At 44.1% G+C, this 20,129-nt stretch overlaps 1 protein-coding gene across 1 annotated transcript in view; it reads left to right on the top strand.

Annotated features, from left to right (window-relative positions):
• The first annotated feature begins 5,156 nt into the window (after positions 1-5,156).
• LOC115136237 (vitamin K epoxide reductase complex subunit 1-like protein 1) overlaps positions 5,157-20,129 on the top strand; it is a 25,117-nt gene continuing 10,144 nt past the window's right edge. The window contains exons 1-2 of the mRNA XM_029671817.2: positions 5,157-5,420; positions 11,623-11,732. Of these exons, the coding sequence (XP_029527677.1) occupies positions 5,230-5,420; positions 11,623-11,732 (301 nt within the window). The 5' untranslated portion in view covers positions 5,157-5,229. The remainder of the gene's footprint in view (positions 5,421-11,622; positions 11,733-20,129) is intronic.

Below are 20,129 nucleotides of genomic sequence, written 5' to 3'. Positions count from 1 at the left end.
TACAGAGTCAATGTGCCGGTTGGATGAGTAATTGAGGTAATATGTACATGTAGATAGAGTTAAAGTGAATATGCATAGATAATAAACAGAGAGTAGCAGCAGTGTAAAAGAGAGAGGGGGGAGGGGGACAATGCAAATAGTCTGGGTAGCCATTTGATTAGCTGTTCAGGAGTATTATGGCTAGAAGCTGTTGAGAAGCATTTTGAACCTAGACTTGGCATATGTCTTCCACATTTAACGGCCTTGTGGAGCGATGGGTAACGATGCTTCAAGGGTGGTTGTTGTCGATGTGTGCAGAGGGTCCCTGGTTCGAGCCCAGGTTAGGGGCGAGGAGAGGGACGGAAGCTATACTGTTACACTAGGCCAACTGCCACAAGGACAGTTGCACTGGCAAGAAGTGAGCACGACTTAAGAGAGGAAAAAAAGTCTTACTGATGAAGATAAATGAATGAGAAAGAAGTGGAAAGACAGATAGAGAAAGTGAAGAGGCTGAGAGAGGAGATGGAGAGTGAGGTGACTGGAGGTGACATTTGGGATTCATAGCAAAATTGTCAGTGATGGGGAGTAGTGAACTACAGTACTACATGTACACTGAACATAAATATAAAACGCAACATGTAAAGGGTTGGTCCCATGTTTCATGAGCTGAAATAAAAGATCCCAGAAATGTTCCATATGCACAAAAAGCTTATTTTTCTTATTTTACATCCCTGTTAGTGAGCATTTCTCCTTTGCCAAGATAATCCATCCACCTGACAGGTGTGGCATATACTGAGACCTTGTGCTGGGGACAATAAAGGCCACTCTAACATGTGCAGTTTTGTGACACAACACAATGCCACAGATGTCTCAAGTTTTGAGGGAGCGTGGAATTGGCATGCTGACTACAGGAATGTCCACCAGAGCAGTTGCCAGATAATTTAATGTTCATTTCTCCACCGTAAGCTGTCTCCAACATCGTTTTAGAGAATTTGGCAGTACGTCCAACCTGCCTCACAAACACAGACCACGTGTATCCAGGACCTCCACATCCAGCTTCTTCACCTGCGAAATTGTCTGATACCAGCCACCTAGAAAGCTCAGGAGTATTTATGTCTGTTGTAAAGCCCTTTTGAGGGGAAAAACTCATTCTGATTGGCTGGCCCTGGCTCCCCAGTGGGTGGGCTTATGCCCTCCCAGGCCCACCCAAGGCAGTGCCCCTGCCCAGTAGTGAAATCCATAGATTAGGGCCTAATTTATTTATTTCAATTGACTGATTTCCTAATATGAACTGTAACTCAGTAAAATTGTTGAAATTGTTTCCTTTATATTTCTTATTCAGTATAGTTCAACTAGTCATTTAATTACATTTTGCAGTAGCTTTGTGGTATGCCTAGTTGAACTAAATTCAAATTGTGGTAATATTTTCAGTAGTTAATTACTACTACTGGAACTACACACTACTTTTCTTGCTAAAATAACAGAAAATCTGGGTAAATAAATAAATAGGCAAGATGTATTTCATAGAGGTATTTAGATCAGATAAATGAGGGTCAACTTCAAGCCTCTTTTAAATCGTCATCTCTTTATTCACAACACAGTACTTTTTACACGTTAAAACCAAACAGTATCATAACAGCATAATAGTGCTAGAGATGTCTTCAACCATTTAAAACCATTTATTCTTGCACACTGCTGTAACTGAAGAGCCGTTAGGTCCAGTAACAGGGGTGCAACATGTGGAAAAGGAGTGCACTCTAAACTAACTGCCAAGGTGTGTTTCCTGGCAGGCCAGTCCCAGTCAACTCCTTTCGTTGGGTCATTAGGGTCAGGAAACGCAAAAATACAAATTTGGACCATGTTCCAGTTCAATCTTCAACTAGGTTTGAGATCTGTATAGAAGGGAGATAAAATAAATAAATCAACTATAATATAATTTTTTCAAGGTCAACATGAACAACAGTTAGATTTGCTATTGGGTATAAATGCTGTTGATCCAGAATGTGAAAAACTCCACCCGATGCAATGCACAGGGTTCTTTGTCCCGTCTTAAAATGGCAGTTGTACAACAACAGCGCAGAGGCAAAAAGACACTGAACAGACATGTTTATGCGCAACATTGTTCGCACTAAAATAGCTTAATTTTCATCACATTTTCTATATCTTTTTCATAGTTCTACAACATTACCTGACACAGAGTCCATCAAGATGTTAAACTTTTGGTTCTCCTGCGTTTGAGTTCACTGTTTTGATATTTTTCAGCAATTTTTCTCTCGTGTCCAGCAGGGATATGGCGATTGGTGTTCAATCCGATTTCTCTCTTGGTTCTACCTTTTCCACCAGCGTGACATGAATATTCGGCTAAATTGTAGTAATCGTATTGGTCGTAGTGTGCTTCTTCGAAAAAAGCAAATCTTTCGATGTCTGTTGCCATAATTTTAGGAGAGGCAAATATTACTAGTACAGTACTCGAATGAAGTCTATCAGCGGTGCAAAAGCTTGAAGTAAACAGATGATGTCACTCACTGTTTATATTCCTAACGTCACATGATCAAGAGACGACTCTGATTGGCCCATGTCAAGATCCCTTCGTTTTACAAGGCGGTGTTCTCCTTGTTTTCTTCTTCTTTGCATGGCAGCAAAGCCACTACACACAACCAGGTTTGGGGAGGTTACTTTCTAAATGTAATCTGTTACAGTTACGAGTTACTTGTCCACATTGTAATCAGTAATGTAACTTTTGGATTACCCATACTCGGTAATGCAAACCGTTTACATGCATTTACTTTTACATTACTTTCCCCTTAAGAGGCATTATAAGAAGACACAAATGTATGTTTCCAATTGAACAACAACTATTGCAGGATAAATCAATGTTAAACTTTACATAGCTGGCCTAATATGGATGTTACATTTTACTTTATGGGTTGGTTATGTAGGCTTCCTCTAACCCATCGCTTTCGACTACATATAATATTACGATTAAATTATATCTTTACATTAAAAACCAAAGTCTTTCAGAATTCCAGTCATTCCAATCTTCAAGAATATTGTTTTACCTGAGCAAAACCCTAAAACGAAGGACTTATTAGCCAGCCCTACTCTGTTGTTTATGATATTGTTGTCATGGACGACTGATTGGGCTCATTGAGTCGAGTTGAAAAATAAATGCTGCGCTCATGGAACGGCATGCTGTGAGCACCACTGAAAAGTGTTATTTACATGTGAAAAATGAATGCCATATGCTGCATTTGCTATATGCCTATTGCTTACCTTTTAGTTGGAGACACTTTGATATCTTGATAATATGCAGCTGTTTAAAGGACAAATCTAGACATTAAACAATAACAAAAACGGATGCCCCGCCTCTGTTTTGGTAAAAAGATGAGGGATGGGCCTGGAGAAATGTAACCACTCTCAGATTAATAGACAGCAACTGGACTGACCATCCATGATATCAAAATGATTGTTTTAACCATGTTATGAGCCTATACAGTGTTTGTTTACATTTACAATGTTTACAAACATTGGAGGAAAACAAGCTTATATTTTGGGTTCTCATGGAGTGTGACAGTTGAACTAAGCTCATGAGGCATTTAAAAGTTATATTCTTCAAGAATGCTGATAATATACAGTACTAGTCAAAAGTTTGGACACACCTACTCATTCCAGGGGTTTTCTTTATTTTTACTATTTTATTTAATCTTTATTTAACTAGAATAATAGTGAAGACATAAAAGCTATGAAATAACACATATGGAATCATGTAGTAACCCAAAAAGTGTTAAACAAATCAAAATATATTTTATATTTGAGATTCTTCAAAGTAGCCACCCTTTTCCTTGATCACAGCTTTGTACAGTCTTGGCATTCTCTCAACCAGCTTCATGAGGTAGTCACCTGGAATGCATTTCAATTAACAGGTGTGCCTTGTTAAAAGGTCATTTGTGGAATTTATTTCCTTCTTAATAATTTTTGAGCCAATCAGTTGTGTTGTGACAAGGTAGGGGTGGTATACAGAAGATAGCCCTATTTGGTAAAATACCAAGTCCATATTATGGCAAGAACAGCTCAAATAAGCAAAGAGAAATGACAGACCATCACTACTTTAAGACATGAAGGTCAGTCAATGTGGAAAATGTCAAGAACTTTTAAAGTTTCCTAAAGTGCAGTTGCAAAAACCATCAAGCTCTATGATGAAACTAGCTCTTATGTGGACAGCCACCGGAAAGGAAGACCCAGAGTTACCTCTGCTACCCTGATACATGCAGTTGACTTGTAAATCTATCATGACGACACAGTATTAAATATGTCTGTTGGCTGTAGACTGCAAACTGGGCAATGCGAGTACAATCTAAACATGTCCGGTAAACATATGATACTGTCCACTTTCACATTCCATGTGTATTGTATTTGCAAGACATTTTGGGATGGCAGGTAGCCTAGTGGTAAGAGTGTTGGGTCAGTTGATCAAAATGTTTCTAAATCAAATCACTGAGCTGACAGTTAATCCACTGTTCCTGGGCCGTCATTGTAAATAAGAATTTGTTCTTAACTGACTTGCCTAGTTAAATAAAATTCTACTTCACTGTTGGAGCTAGTAACAAGCTTTTCGCTGCACCTGCCATAACACCTGCAAATCTGTGGACGTGAGCAATAAACTTTGATTTGATTTATAGAGAGACAAACTCCTATGTTTAACTCAGTATATGTTTCATGAGAAATGATCTCAAACTGTATTATCTAACAGTACACGACTGAGACACTAAGAGGCAGTATGACACCACTGGCAAAAAAAAAAAAAACATTTAAAGCTGCTACTCTTGCTCAGAGGCATGAGGGGATTGCCTTGAATTTATTTATTTATTTTTGTAATATATTAGATTGGTCTCAGAGTGCAAGGACATAGGGAGCTTCAACTCTTAGATAGAGGTATAGTTTTTTATTTTTTATTATCATAGTCCAGAAATAAGTCTAGCTGACCAGCAATGTGATAAATACAAGTCAGACTGTTACAGGTAGGATATGGAAACATTTTGATGCAAACGTTTATATCTACACAAACATATTTTCTGTATTGGCATTTGGCAGGCCATTGTAATGTAGACGAGGGGTGGCGAGACTGTGACACTTTGGTGACACGCCCCTACCCTGGTGGTGTGGCACGTTCTGACGCTTTTCCACGTCGCAGTTCTCGTTGTCGCCAATGGTAAGCGGTTGCGTGTACGACTCGAGCAAGGCCGGAGAAAGATGGCGGCGCCCGTCCTGAGAGTGTCCACCCCTCGATGGGAAAGAATAGCCAGGCTCCTTGTTTGCGTCTTGGGTATATTGTTGTCCTTATACGCCTTTCACGTGGAAACGGAAAAGTCTAGAGACACGAATTATCAGGCCATGTGCGACGTGAGCAATTCTATCAGCTGTTCAAAAGTCTTCACCTCCAGGTAATTTGAATTCACCAGCGGTGCTCTGAATGAGACCGGGCGGTTTTGTGGCATTGTGGGAACGGCTGAGCGAGCTGAACTGTCAAATATATATATATATATTTTTTTCTTCCGCATACTCCTCTTCTTTAGTACACTTTGCAATTTATGTTTAAAAAAAATGCAATGGTTTTCACCCCCCCAAAAAACGTACAAAAGTTACAATCTGATGCTTGCTTACTGTTGATAACAAACTTAGGCTGGTATGTTTGACTGTTAGAGGCTGGTGTAACGTTAGTTGTTGAGCCAAATTGCTAAAGCTACGCTACTTATCTACCAGCCAGCAACTAACGCTAGCTAGCTACTAACTGCCTGTTTTTTTGCTAGATGCCAGGAAGTGGTGTTTTCTTTAATTTGCATGGATGCACATATTACCCTTTTTTTCTTTTAAACTTCTTAACACGTATTGCTTTCATTAGATTGATACATTAGCCAACTAGCTAGCGAATTACGGCGCCACCGCCGGCAGCAAACTAACATTGGCTAAGGTTAGTCACTAAGCTAGTCCAGCTAACTGGACGAGATCGGCGTAACCATCCATCCAGTTTTATGTAGCTTGTATAAACGTGTGAATCAGCTGTCTAATCTAACGTGTAACGCATGAACTAAATTGGTTGAGAACCTCAAAATCACATTTTTTTCCAATATCTAAAACTGATTTAACTAGAAACTGTAGGCTACATTTGTATAGGACCATTAACTATATATCAAATATACTTTTCCCCCTCCGATTTCTGCCCTCGTTGAGAAGAGTTGAATTGTCAGCTGTAATATGTCAATGACAATATGAACAACCTGTTCCTCAGATTAGTAAATGCAAATGTTTATATTGACAAAGCTGAAGTCACATGACCTGTTGGATTTCATCTGCTAGTTCACTTGCCATGTGATCTTGGGGTAGCTACCATGATTATATGACATGCGTGCTCCTGTTTTGGTGTTTAATGTAGACAGGCAATGTCAGGTCCCTGGGTGGGTGGGGTGGGTTGGGGTACAATGAAGAGATTTTTCAGACATAATGCTGGAGTCAATGAGAACAACATGTGATGAGACCTTCAGTTTCTCAACCACACTCTGCCTGCCAAAGGCCATCATGATGATGCATTGAATAACACCCAACACCCACCTGTTAATTTATAGTGGCAAAATATAGAGTATTTTTGTCTCGAGGGAGAGCTTTTTTTTTTTTTTCTATAGCAGAGAGAGAAAAGAGACTGGATGCTTTTGGTCTGTGTGGCACGTCTGTGAACTAAATAGATGAACCCTATAGGAAAGGAGGCCTATATCATTTTTCCATGTAGCATACAACTGCTTAGTCTAGAACTGTTATAAATACTGAAAGATATTCGCCCCAATAACCTTGGTTAGCATTGTTGGAAAAAATCATTAGAATGACTTCTTTAGCAGTCATTGGTTTGGTCATAGAGGTCTTTTTACTGGTCAGTGTAACTGTCATGACATTTTCCCATTGGATTTGAAAGGCATAGTATCCATATTCCATGTTGTTCACACCAGACCAGGCAGCTGGACTTTTCCATGATTTGTATAGGTCTTTTCAGCTGTCCTTCTCCATGGTTGTATTCAGTGCATTTGAGAAGTATTCAGACCCCTGGACTTTTTCCCCCCACATTTTGTTATGTTACAGCCTTATTCTAAAAAATGGATTCAATTCATATTTTCCCTCATCAATCTACACACACTACCCTGTAATGACATCACAATACACCATAGTGACATCACACTACCCCGTAATGACAAAGAGAAAACAGATTTTTAGACAGTTTTGGATGTATAAAAATGTATTAAAAAACAGAAATACCTTATTTACTTAACTATTCAGACCCTTTGCTATGAGACTCAAAATGTAGCCCAGGTGCATCCTGTTTCAGCACTCCACCAATCAGGCCTTTATGGTAGAGCGGCCAAACATAAGCCACTCCTCGGTAAAAGGCACATGACAGTTCGCTTGTAGTTTGCCAAAATGCACCTAAAGGACTCTCAGACCATGAGAAACAAGATTCTCTGGTCTGATTAACTCTTTGGCCTGAATCACGTCTGAAGCGTCACGTCTGAAGGACACCTGGCACCGTCCCTACGGTGAAGCATGGTGGTGGCAGCATCATGCTGTGGGGATGTTTTTCAGCGGCAGGGACTGGGAGACTAGTCAGGATGGAGGGAAAGATGAATGGAGCAAAGTACAGAGATCATTGATGAAAACATTTACATTACATTTACATTTAAGTCATTTAGCAGACGCTCTTATCCAGAGCGACTTACAAATTGGTGCATTCACCTTATGACATCCAGTGGAACAGCCACTTTACAATAGTGCATCTAAATCTTTTAAGGGGGGTGAGAAGGATTACTTTATCCTATCCTAGGTATTCCTTAAAGAGGTGGGGTTTCAGGTGTCTCCGGAAGGTGGTGATTGACTCCGCTGTCCTGGCGTCGTGAGGGAGTTTGTTCCACCATTGGGGGGCCAGAGCAGCGAACAGTTTTGACTGGGCTGAGCGGGAACTGTACTTCCTCAGTGGTAGGGAGGCGAGCAGGCCAGAGGTGGATGAACGCAGTGCCCTTGTTTGGGTGTAGGGCCTGATCAGAGCCTGGAGGTACTGAGGTGCCGTTCCCCTCACAGCTCCGTAGGCAAGCACCATGGTCTTGTAGCGGATGCGAGCTTCAACTGGAAGCCAGTGGAGAGAGCGGAGGAGCGGGGTGACGTGAGAGAACTTGGGAAGGTTGAACACCAGACGGGCTGCGGCGTTCTGGATGAGTTGTAGGGGTTTAATGGCACAGGCAGGGAGCCCAGCCAACAGCGAGTTGCAGTAATCCAGACGGGAGATGACAAGTGCCTGGATTAGGACCTGCGCCGCTTCCTGTGTGAGGCAGGGTCGTACTCTGCGGATGTTGTAGAGCATGAACCTACAGGAACGGGCCACCGCCTTGATGTTATTTGAGAACGACAGGGTGTTGTCCAGGATCACGCCAAGGTTCTTAGCGCTCTGGGAGGAGGACACAATGGAGTTGTCAACCGTGATGGCGAGATCATGGAACGGGCAGTCCTTCCCGGGAGGAAGAGCAGCTCCGTCTTGCCGAGGTTCAGCTTGAGGTGGTGATCCGTCATCCACACTGATATGTCTGCCAGACATGCAGAGATGCGATTCGCCACCTGGTCATCAGAAGGGGGAAAGGAGAAGATTAATTGTGTGTCGTCTGCATAGCAATGATAGGAGAGACCATGTGAGGTTATGACAGAGCCAAGTGACTTGGTGTATAGCGAGAATAGGAGAGGGCCTAGAACAGAGCCCTGGGGGACACCAGTGGTGAGAGCACGTGGTGAGGAGACAGATTCTCGCCACGCCACCTGGTAGGAGCGACCTGTCAGGTAGGACGCAATCCAAGCGAGGCGGCGCCGGAGATGCCCAACTCGGAGAGGGTGGAGAGGAGGATCTGATGGTTCCTCCAGGGTGCTCGGGACAACAGACTGGGGTAAAGGTTCACCTTCCAACAGGACAACGACCCTAAGCACACAACCAAGACAATGCACAAGTGGCTTCGGGGCAAGTTTCTGAATGTCCTTGAGTGGCCCAGCCAGACTCTGGACTTGAACCCAATCGAAGATCTCTGGAGAGACCTGAAAATAGTTGTGCAGCGACGCTCTCCATCCAACTTGACAGAGCTGGAGAGGATCTGCAGAGAATAATGGGAGACGCTCCCCATTCAACCTGACAGAGCTGGAGAGGATCTGCAGAGAAGAATGGAAGAAACTCCCCAAATACTGCTTTGCCAAGCTTGTAGCGTCATAGCCAAGAAGACTCTGTAATCGCTACCAAGTGTGCTTCAACCAAGTACTTCGTAAAGGGTCTGAATACTAATCTAAATGTGATATTTAAGTTTTATTTTTAATAAATCTGCACAACAAAAAAAATCCTGTTTTTGCTTTGCCATTATGGGGTAATGTATGTAGGTTGTTTTTTCCCATCAATGTAATCCATTTTAGAATAAGGCTGTAACGTAACAAAATGTGGAAAAAGTCAAGGGGTCTGAATGATGTCTGAATGCACTGTATAGACAAGTTCAACCTAACCACACTGCCTGACAGTCAGTGCTAGCCTTGTCAGCTGGCCCTCTCCATGGCTGTGCGGGCCTTGTCAGCTGGCCTTCTCCATGGCTGTGCAGGCCATGTCAGCTGGCCTTCTCCATGGCTGTGCGGGCCATGTCAGCTGGCCCTCTCCATGGCTGTGCGGGCCTTGTCAGCTGGCCCTCTCCATGGCTGTGCGGGCCATGTCAGCTGGCCTTCTCCATGGCTGTGCGGGCCATGTCAGCTGGCCCTCTCCATGGCTGTGCGGGCCTTGTCAGCTGGCCTTCTCCATGGCTGTGCGGGCCTTGTCAGCTGGCCCTCTCAATGGCTGTGCGTGCCTTGTCAGCTGGCCCTCTCCATGGCTGTGCTGGGCCTTGTCAGCTGGCCCTCTCCATGGCTGTGCGGGCCTTGTCAGCTGGCCTTCTCCATGGCTGTGCGGGCCTTGTCAGCTGGCCCTCTCCATGGCTGTGCGGGCCTTGTCAGCTGGCCCTCTCCATGGCTGTGTAGGTCTACCTACGGAGGCAACCCCAATAAAGCATGATGACAAACTGAAAAACAAAACGTAAGTGCTGTGAGCTGGTGACGCTCTGGCCATAGGTTGTCCAAATAAACATACATTAATATATCTGTATTATTCTTTGTAAGTCAGTTTAAGAACATTCTTATTTACAATGACGGCCTACCGGGCCAAACCCTGACGACTCTGGGCCAATTGTGCTCCGCCCTATGGGATTCCCAATCACGGCCGGTTGTGATACAGCCTGGAATCGAACCAGGGTCTGTAGTGACGCCGCTAGCACTGAGATGCAGTGCCTTGGACTGCTGCGCCACTCGGGAGACCCTGGAGCTGGTAGGAAAGACATGGGTCACATCTCTCTTGTTTTACTGTTACAGGGATGTTGACATGGGCTGTTACAGACCTCTTGATGAGCTATTGGGTAAAAGTGCAGTCTATGCTGTAGTGATTGCTGTTTTATCTTGTAAAATTTGTGTGCATTTCGGTCTCCCGAGTGGTGCAGTAGTCTAAGGCACTAAATCGCAGTGCTAGATGCGTTACTACAGACCTGGGTTCATTCCCTGGCTGTGCCGCAACCGGCCATGGCCGAGAGTCCCATAGGACGGCTCACAATTGGTCCAGCATCGCCCGGTTTAGGGGAGGGTTTGGCCTGTGGGGCTTTAGCAACTCCTTGTGGTGGGTCGGGTGCCTGCAGGCTGACACAGGTCGCCAGTTAAATGATGTTTCCTCTGACATGTTGGTGCGGCTGGCTTCCTGGTTAAGCTGGCAGTTGTTAAGGAGCGATGTTAGGCGGGTCATGCTTTGGCCCACGCATGACTCCACCTTCGCCTCTCCCGAACCCTTTGGGGAGGCTGTGCGGGGAGGCTGTGCGGGGGAGGCGGGGAGTGGAGGGAGGGGAGGCTGTGCGGGGAGGGGAGGCTGTGCGGGGAGGGGAGGCTGTGCAGGGGGGGAGGGGAGGCGGTGCAGGGAGGGGAGACGTGTAATCAGGACCAGTGGTTGTTGCGTCGCTCAGGACTTCCAAAGTACTTGGTTGTCTTGCTTCTGAGGCCCCTGGAGGTTCCACTAACTAAGGAAACAGGTTCCACTAACTAAGGAAACAGGTTCCACTAACTAAGGAAACAGGTTCCACTAACTAAGGAAACAGTGGTTCCACTAACTAAGGAAACAGTGGTTCCACTAACTAAGGAAACAGTGGTTCCACTAACTAAGGAAACAGTGGTTCAGTGAAAGCCTGCTTTTACTTTTATGGTTGTAACTTGTAAATGACACTGTTTTGGCTACCTCATTTACAAGTTACAACCATAAAGAGTATAACTTAGTATTGTAGAGCCGTTAACTTTATGGCTGTAACTTCTAAATGACACCATTTAGGCTACCTAGTTATCACCTTATCAGAATCGAGCCCGATAATAGCTTGATCTTCTCGGACATTGCCATTGGTGGACATTGCCATTGGTGGACATTGCCATTTGTATTTCAGGTTAATTAAATCTATTTGTCAATTCATCAACATCACGATTACCAACAAATTTCCATTTCTTTCTTCCAATTCCTCTCAATGTGTGTAGGTGGGGTCGAGGATTTGGACTGTTGGGCTCGATCTTCGGAAACGACAGTGCAATGAACCAGCCAAACAGTGTCTACGGAATTGTATTTTATGTCTTTCAACTGTTACTAGGTAAGACTTTGGTTTTTCCACTGCCACAGGCACATGCTATTCAACGTATGGGTAGATGTTAGGTGGCAACCCAGGTTTTTTTCTGGATCAAAAGAGGGCTTAGGTGGTGGGTGTGACTGGGGGGGGTCATCAGCGAGGCTTAATTTCAGAACATTTTAGAGGCCCCCCACTTGACGGCTTTAGCAAGACAATTTCCGGCTATTCTACAAAGCAGAGAGAACATTTTGCAGTTTTAAAGCAAATATCATATGACTATGCATTTTGCCATGGCTAATACTGTGTTCTTTTGCTCAAACATAATAACAATTTATATACTGCTAAATTAATTATTTTTGCAATTTTCAATTCTCCTAGTTTTTATTTAGGTGACTGTTAGTTCTCAAAGATTATTATTTTTTTTTATATATATATATTATATATATGTTCATTATCTATTCTACATACTGTTTTTAGTTGTGTGATGTTTACACTGAAAACACTGTTCTATCCAGGAAATTCATTCGTTTGGATTTAGGCGAACCGAGAGAGAAAAAACAGCTTAGGCGGCCCGCCAAAGTATAACAATAGCAGAAAACACCCTGCAAGCCTCCTTGATAGTCACTTGGTGCTATTTGTGCTGACACACATCTGTCAGGCACCCTCTGTCTTTACTATATCTGATTGGCCCCTGGCTCAGATGAGGCCTGACTGCCCCCTGGCTCAGATGAGGCCTGACTGCCCCCTGGCTCAGATGAGGTCTGACTAGCCCCTGGCTCAGATGAGGACTGACTAGCCCCTGGCTCAGATGAGGACTGACTAGCCCCTGGCTCAGATGAGGACTGACTAGCCCCTGGCTCAGATGAGGACTGACTAGCCCCTGGCTCAGATGAGGACTGACTAGCCCCTGGCTCAGATGAGGACTGACTAGCCCCTGGCTCAGATGAGGACTGACTAGCCCCTGGCTCAGATGGTGATGCCTGAGGCCTGACTGGCCCCTGGTTCAAATGAGGCTAAAGTATACTAGAGGAGTGAAACTGAATGCGTCCCGTCATTGTGTCCTCTCTATTGTGTGTTCACTGTGTATATCATTCTAATTAGAAGTCAAAGGCATTTGGATGCATGCATAATACACTGGTCAAAAAAAATAAAGGGAACACTTAAACAACACAATGTCAATCACAAGTCAATCACACTTATAATATATATACATACACACACACACATATATACACTGCTCAAAAAAAAATAAAGGGAACACTTAAACAACACAATGTAACTCCAAGTCAATGACACTTCTGTGAAATCAAACTGTCCACTTAGGAAGCAACACTGATTGACAATACATTTCACAGGCTGTTGTGCAAATGGAATAGACAACAGGTGGAAAGTATAGGCAATTAGCAAGACACCCCCAATAAAGGAGTGGTACTGCAGGTGGTGACCACAGACCACTTCTCAGTTCCTATGCTTCCTGGCTGATGTTTTGGTCACTTTTGAATGCTGGCAGTGCTTTCACTCTAGTGGTAGCATGAGACGGAGTCTACAACCCACACAAGTGGCTCAGGTAGTGCAGCTCATCCAGCTGCTATGGTCACCAGTGAGCTGAGATAAGGCGGGGCTTTACCTAGCAAAGACTTATAGATGACCTGGAGACAGTGGGTTTGGCGACGAATATCAAGCGAGGGCCAGCCAAGGAGAGCATACAGGTCGCAGTGGTGGATAGTACAGTTGAAGTCATTAAAACTCGTTTTTCAACCACTCCACTAATTTCTTGTTAACAAACTATAGTTCCAACAATTGTTTACTTATTCACTTTATCACAATTCCAGTGGGTCAAAAGTTTACATACACTAAGTTGACGGTGCCTTTAAAGAGCTTGGAAAATTCCAGAAAATGATGTCATGGCTTTAGAAGCTTCTGATAGGCTAATTGATATAATTTCAGTCAATTGGAGGTGTACCTGTGGATGTATTTCAAGGCCTACCTTCAAACTCAGTGCCTTTTTGCTTGACATCATGGGAAAATCAAAAGAAATTGTAGACCTCCACAAGTCTGGTTCATTCTTGGGAGCAATTTCCAAATGCCTGAAGGTACCACGTTCATCTGTACAAACAATAGTACGCAAGTGTAAACACCATGGGACCACGCAGCCGTCATACTGCTCAGGAAGGAGACTCGTTCTGTCTCCTAGAGATGAACGTAGTTTGGTGTGAAAAGTGCAAATCAATCCCAGAACAACAGCAAAGGACCCTGTGAAGATGCTGGATGAAACGGGTACAAAAGTATCTATATCCACAGTAAAACGAGTCCTATGTCAACATAACCTGAAAGGCCGCCCATCAAGGAAGAAGCCACTGCTCCAAAACCACCATAAAAAAGCCAGACTACGGTTTGCAACTGCACATGGGGACAAGGATGGTACTTTTTGGAGAAATGTCCTCTGGTCTGATGAAACAAAAAATATAACTGTTTGGCCATAATGACCATCATTATGTTTGGAGGAAAAAGGGGGAGGCTTGCAAGCCAAAGAACACCATCCAAACCGTGAAGCACGGGGGTGGCAGCATCATGTTGTAGGGGTGCTTTGCTGCAGGAGGGACTGGTGCACTTCACAAAATAGATGGCATCGTGAGGAAGGAAAATTATGTGGATATATTGAAGCAACACATGAAGACATCAGTCAGGAAGTTAAAGCTTTGTTGCAAAGGTGTCTTCCAAATGGACAATGACCCCAAGCATACTTCCAAAGTTGTGGCAAAATGGCTTAAGGACAACATAGTCAAGGTATTGGAGTGGCCATCACAAAGCCCTGACCTCAATCCGATAGAAAATGCGTGGGCAGAACTGAAAAAACATGTGCGAGCAAGGATTTCTACAAACCTGACTCAGTTACACCAGCTTTGGCCTACAAACCTGACTCAGTTACACCAGCTTTGTCAGGAGGAATGGACCAAAATTCACCCAACTTGTCGTGGGGAGCTTGTGGAAGGCAACCCAAAACATTTGACCCAAGTTAAACAATGTAAAGGCAATGCTACGAAATACTAATTGAGTGTTTGTAAACCTCTGACCCACTGGGAATGTGAAATAAATAAAAGCTGAAATAAATAATTCTCTCTATTATTCTGACATTTCACATTCTTAAAATTAAGTGGGGATCCTAACTGACCTAAGACAGGGAACTTTTACTAGAATTAAATGTCAGGGATTGAGAAACTGAGCTTAAATGTATTTGGCTAAGGTGTATGTAAACTTCCGACTTGAACTGTATATGGGGCTTTGGTGACAAAACGGATGGCACTGTGATAGACTACATCCAATTTGCTGAGTAGAGTGTTGGAAGCTATTTTGTAAATAACATCGCCGGAGTCAAGGATCGGTAGGATATTCAGTTTTACGAGGGTATGTTTGGCAGCATGAGTGAAGGATGCTTTGTTGCGAAATAGGAAGCTAATTCTAGATTTTGGATTGGAGATGCTTAATGTGAGTCTGGAAGGAGAGTTTACAGTCTAACCAGACACCTAGGTATTTGTAGTTGTCCACATATTCTAAGTCAGAACCGTAAAGAGTAGTGATGCTGGACGGGCGGGCAGGTGTGGGCAGCGATCGGTTGAAGAGCATGCATTTAGTTTTACTTGCATTTAAGAGCAGTTGGAGGCCACGGAATGAGTGTTGTATGGCATTGAAGCTCGTCTGGAGGTTAGTTAACACAGTGTCCAAAGAGGGGCCGGAAGTATACAGAATGGTGTCGTCTGCATAGAGGTGGATCAGAGAATCACCAGCAGCAAGAGCGACATCATTGGTGTATACAGAGAAAAGAGTCGGCCCGAGAATTGAACCCTGTGGCACCCCCATAGACACTGTCAGAGGTCCGGATAACAGGCCCTCCGATTTGACACACTAAACTCTGTCTGAGAAGTAGTTGGTGAACCTCGCGAGGCAGTCATTTGAGAAACCAAGGCTCTTGAGTCTGCTGATAAGATTGCGGTAATTAAGAATAAAGTGATTGACAGAGTCGAAAGCCTTGGCCAGGTCGATTTAGACGGCTGCACAGTATTGGCTTTTGTCGATGGCGGTTATGATATCGTTTAGGACCTTGAGGTGCACCCATGACCAGCTCGGAAACCAGGTTGCATAGTGGAGAAGGTACGGTGGGATTCGAAATGGTCGGTGATCTGTTTGTTAACTTGGCTTTCGAATACTTTCGAAAGGCAGGGTAGGCTAGATATAGGTCTGTAACAGTTTGGGTCGAGAGTGTCTCCCCCTTTGAAGAGGGGGATGACCGCGGCAGATTTCCAATCTTTAGGGATCTCGGACGATACGAGAAGTTGAACAGGGTAGTAATAGGGGTTGCAACAATTGTGGCGGATAATTTTAGAAAGCGAGGGTCCAGATTGTCTAGCCCAGCTGATTTGTAGGGGTCCAGATTTTGCAGCTCTTTCAGAACCTCAGCTATCTGGATTTGGGTGAAGGAGAAATGGGGGAGGCTTGGGCAAGTTGCTGTGGGGGGTGCAGAGCTGTTGACCGGGGTAGGGGTAGCCAGGTGGAAAGCATGGCCAGCCGTAGAAAAATGCTTATTTTCAATTGTCCTAGATTTATCGGTGGTGACAGTGTTTCCTAGCCTCAGTGAAGTGGGCAGCTGGGAGGAAGTGCTCTTATTCCCCATGGACTTTACAGTGTCCCAGAACCTTTTGAAGTTTGTGCTACAGGATGCAAATTTCTGTTAGGTAAGCAAAAGCTAGCTTTTTCAAACTGCCTGTGTATATTAGTTCCTAACTTCCCTTTAAAGTTGCATATCGCCAGGGCTGTTCGACGCTAAAGCAGAACGCCACAGGATGTTTTTGTGCTGGTCAAGGGCAGTCAGGTCTGGAGTGAACCAAGGGCTATATCTGTTCCTGGTTCTACATTTTTTGAATGGGGCTTATTTAAGATGGTGAGGAAAGCACTTTTAACCTCTGGTATATGTGGGACGGTAGCGTCCAACCTGGCCAACATCCAGTGAAAATGTAGAGCGCCAAATTCAAATAAATTACTAAAAAAATTCAACTTTGATGAAATCACACTTTCCATATACCAAATTAAAGCTACACATGTTGTGAATCCAACAAAAATGCTTTACGGTAAAAGCAAACGATGCTATTATCTGAGGAAAGCAACCCAGTAAACAAAAAGAGAAAAAAGCATATCTCAACCCTGCAGGCGCGACACAAAATGCAGAAATAAAAATATAATTAATGCCTTACCTTTGAGCTGCTTCTGTTGGCACTCCAATATGTCCCATAAACATCACAAATGTTCCTTTTGTTCGATTAATTCCGTCGGTATACATATGCAAAATGTCCATTTATTTGGCGCGTTTGATCCAGAAAAGCACTGGTTCCAACTTGCGCAACGTGACTACAAAATATCTCAAAAGTTACCTGTAAGCATTGTCCAAACATTTCAAACTACTTTTGTAATACAACTTTAGGTATTTTTTAACGTAAATAATACAAATTGAAGACGGGATATACTGTGTTCAATACCGGAGGAAAACAAAGTGGAGCGTGCTATCAGGTCACACGTCTCTAACAAAGAGTACACTAGACTCGAGCCTCATTCTGAACAGTGTTACTTCTTCATTTCTCAAAGGAAAAACCTCAACCAATTTCTAAAGACTGTTGACATCCAGTGGAAGCGATAGGAACTGCAGGAAAGTTGATTAGAAATCCGGATTCCCAATGAAAACCCATTAAAAAGAGTGACCCCCCCCCGTTTGTCCTCGGTTTCGCCTGCCAAATAAGTTCTGTTATACTCACAGACATGATTCAGAGTGTTTTCTATCCAAATCTACTAATAATATGCATATCTTAGCTTCTGGGTCTGAGTAGCAGGCAGTTTACTTTGGGCACGCTTTTCATCCGGACGTGAAAATACTGCCCCCTACCCAAAGAAGTTAAAGAATAACCAGGCATCCTCTACTGACGGAATGAGGTCAATATCCTTCCAGGGTACCCGGGCCAGGTCGAGTAGAAAGGCCTGCTCGTTGAATTGTTTTCGGGAGCCTTTGACAGTGATGAGGGGTGGTCGTTTGACCGCTGACTCATTACGGATGCAGGCAATGAGGCGGTGATCGCTGAGATCTTGGTTGAAGACAGCAGAGGTGTATTTAGAGGGCAGGTTGGTCAGGATGATATCTATGAGGGTGCCCGTGTTTACGGATTTAGGGTTGTACCTGGTGGGTTCCTTGATAATTTGTGTGAGATTGAGGGATCTAGCTTAGATTGTAGGGTGGCTGGGGTGTTAAGCATATCCCAGTTTAGGTCACCTAATAGTACAAACTCTGAAGATAAATGGGGGGCAATTAATTCACATATGGTGTCCAGGGCACAGCTGGGGCCTGAGGGGGGGGTCTATAACAAGCGGCAACAGTGAGAGACTTATTTCTGTAGAAGCTCAAACTGTTGGGGCACAGACCTGGATAGCAGGACAGAACTCTGCAGGCTATCTCTGCAGTAGATTGCAACTCCACCCCGTTTGGCAGTGCTATCTTGGCGTAAAATGTTGTAGTTGGGGATGGAAATTTCATAAGACACGGAATAAGACAAATACACACGTCCTACTGCTACGCCATCTTGGATAGACAAGTTTAGAGCGTTGGACTAGTAACTGGAAGGTTGCAAGATCGAATCCCCGAGGTGACAAGGTAAAAATCTGTTGTTCTGCCCCTGAACAAGGCAGTTAACCCGCTGTTCTTAGGCCGTCATTGAAAATAAGAATTTGTTCTTAACTGACTTGCCTAGTAAAATAAAGGTAAAAATAAATACGTTAAATGTTGGTGTCATTCAAGTAGTAGATAGTCCAGCATGGGTTAATGTTGTTTAGGAAAAGCTTTCCCCAGAGTCCCTCTAAGGGCCCCTTCCCTGTGTTAAATCATACTGTTCACTCCCCTGACTGGCTGATGTCCTTGTGGCAGTGGAGGTTTTGCTGACTGCAATCTAGAGCCACAAATCATTAAAACATTTATTTTTTTCTGCATATCTAAGCATACCTCTTTAACTGTCTTTGTCCTCCAGGCGGATGTTTTTATTTTTAAGAAACTATGCTTCTCTGCTAAAATATGAGTGAAATATTAAAATTATCCAGTACATTTAATAATTTGTTTATTTAAAAAAAAAAAGTCTAACCTTGCCAGCACGCATTCCAGCAAATCATGTTCCATAAGCTAGCTACTCTAACATGATTGATAGCTTGAAATGGATTCTTGGTAGGTAGGTTCCAAACCTCATAACTAATTGGGCCAGCTAGACCCAACTTCATAAAATTGCTAGGTGGCTACTAGTGTTACAGGGAAACAACAACAAAACAAATCAAATCTGAGGGGGCACGTGCCCCCTGTGGGCATGACGCTCTACGGACTGACCTATGGGCCCTGGGGCCTGCTGACTGACCTATCAGAGGGGGCACGTGCCCCCTGTGGGCATGACGCTCTACGGACTGACCTATGGGCCCTGGGGCCTGCTGACTGACCTATCAGAGGGGGCACGTGCCCCCTGTGGGCATGACGCTCTACGGACTGATCTATGGGCCCTGGGGCCTGCTGACTGACCTATCAGAGGGGGCACGTGCCCCCTGTGGGCATGACGCTCTGCTGACTGACCATTTCCCCCCCCTATATTCATTTAGCAGTGGAGGACAGCCACTCACAAAAATATTTTAAAAATTGCATTTTTGGGGTGGTAAAATGTTTTCAGAGTAAAGTTAAGTGACCAAAACCAGATATAAAGTATGTAGAACATATACTGGACTCATATATTTAATATTAGATAATATTTTTAAGAACGTATAATCACCTAAATGAAAACCAACTAGACAGTCGGGGAGAATCAAAAATTAAAAAATGTCAACATGCCCCCATTTTATTTTTAAGTCACTCCGCATAAGAACATGACGTAAGCCATGGTAAAATGTGTATAATTGCAGGAAATCAGAATTGCATTTTGTTCCTGTGTCCAGGAGGAGGTCCTTTTAAAAACATTGGTCGTAGACCGCGCCATTGGCTACGCCCACTACCACGCTAACTTTGCCACCACTGCTGAAATAAATCATAGGACAAGCATTGACTGTACCTACGGGGCCTGGGGCCTACTGACTGTCTGGGCTACGGGGCCTACTGACTGTCTGGGCTACGGGGCCTACTGACTGTCTGGGCTACGGGGCCTACTGACTGTCTGGGCTACGGGGCCTACTGACTGTCTGGGCTACGGGGCCTACCTACTGACTGTCTGGGCTACGGGGCCTACTGACTGTCTGGGCTACGGGGCCTACTGACTGACTGGGCTATGGGGCCTGGGGCCTAATGACTGTCTGGGCTATGGGGCCTGGGGCCTAATGACTGTCTGGGCTATGGGGCCTGGGGCCTACTGACTGTCTGGGCTA

Source organism: Oncorhynchus nerka, linkage group LG10 (assembly GCF_034236695.1).
Source record: "Oncorhynchus nerka isolate Pitt River linkage group LG10, Oner_Uvic_2.0, whole genome shotgun sequence".
Classification (NCBI taxonomy): Eukaryota; Metazoa; Chordata; class Actinopteri; order Salmoniformes; family Salmonidae; genus Oncorhynchus; species Oncorhynchus nerka.
This window is presented reverse-complemented; position numbering and strand designations above follow the sequence as displayed.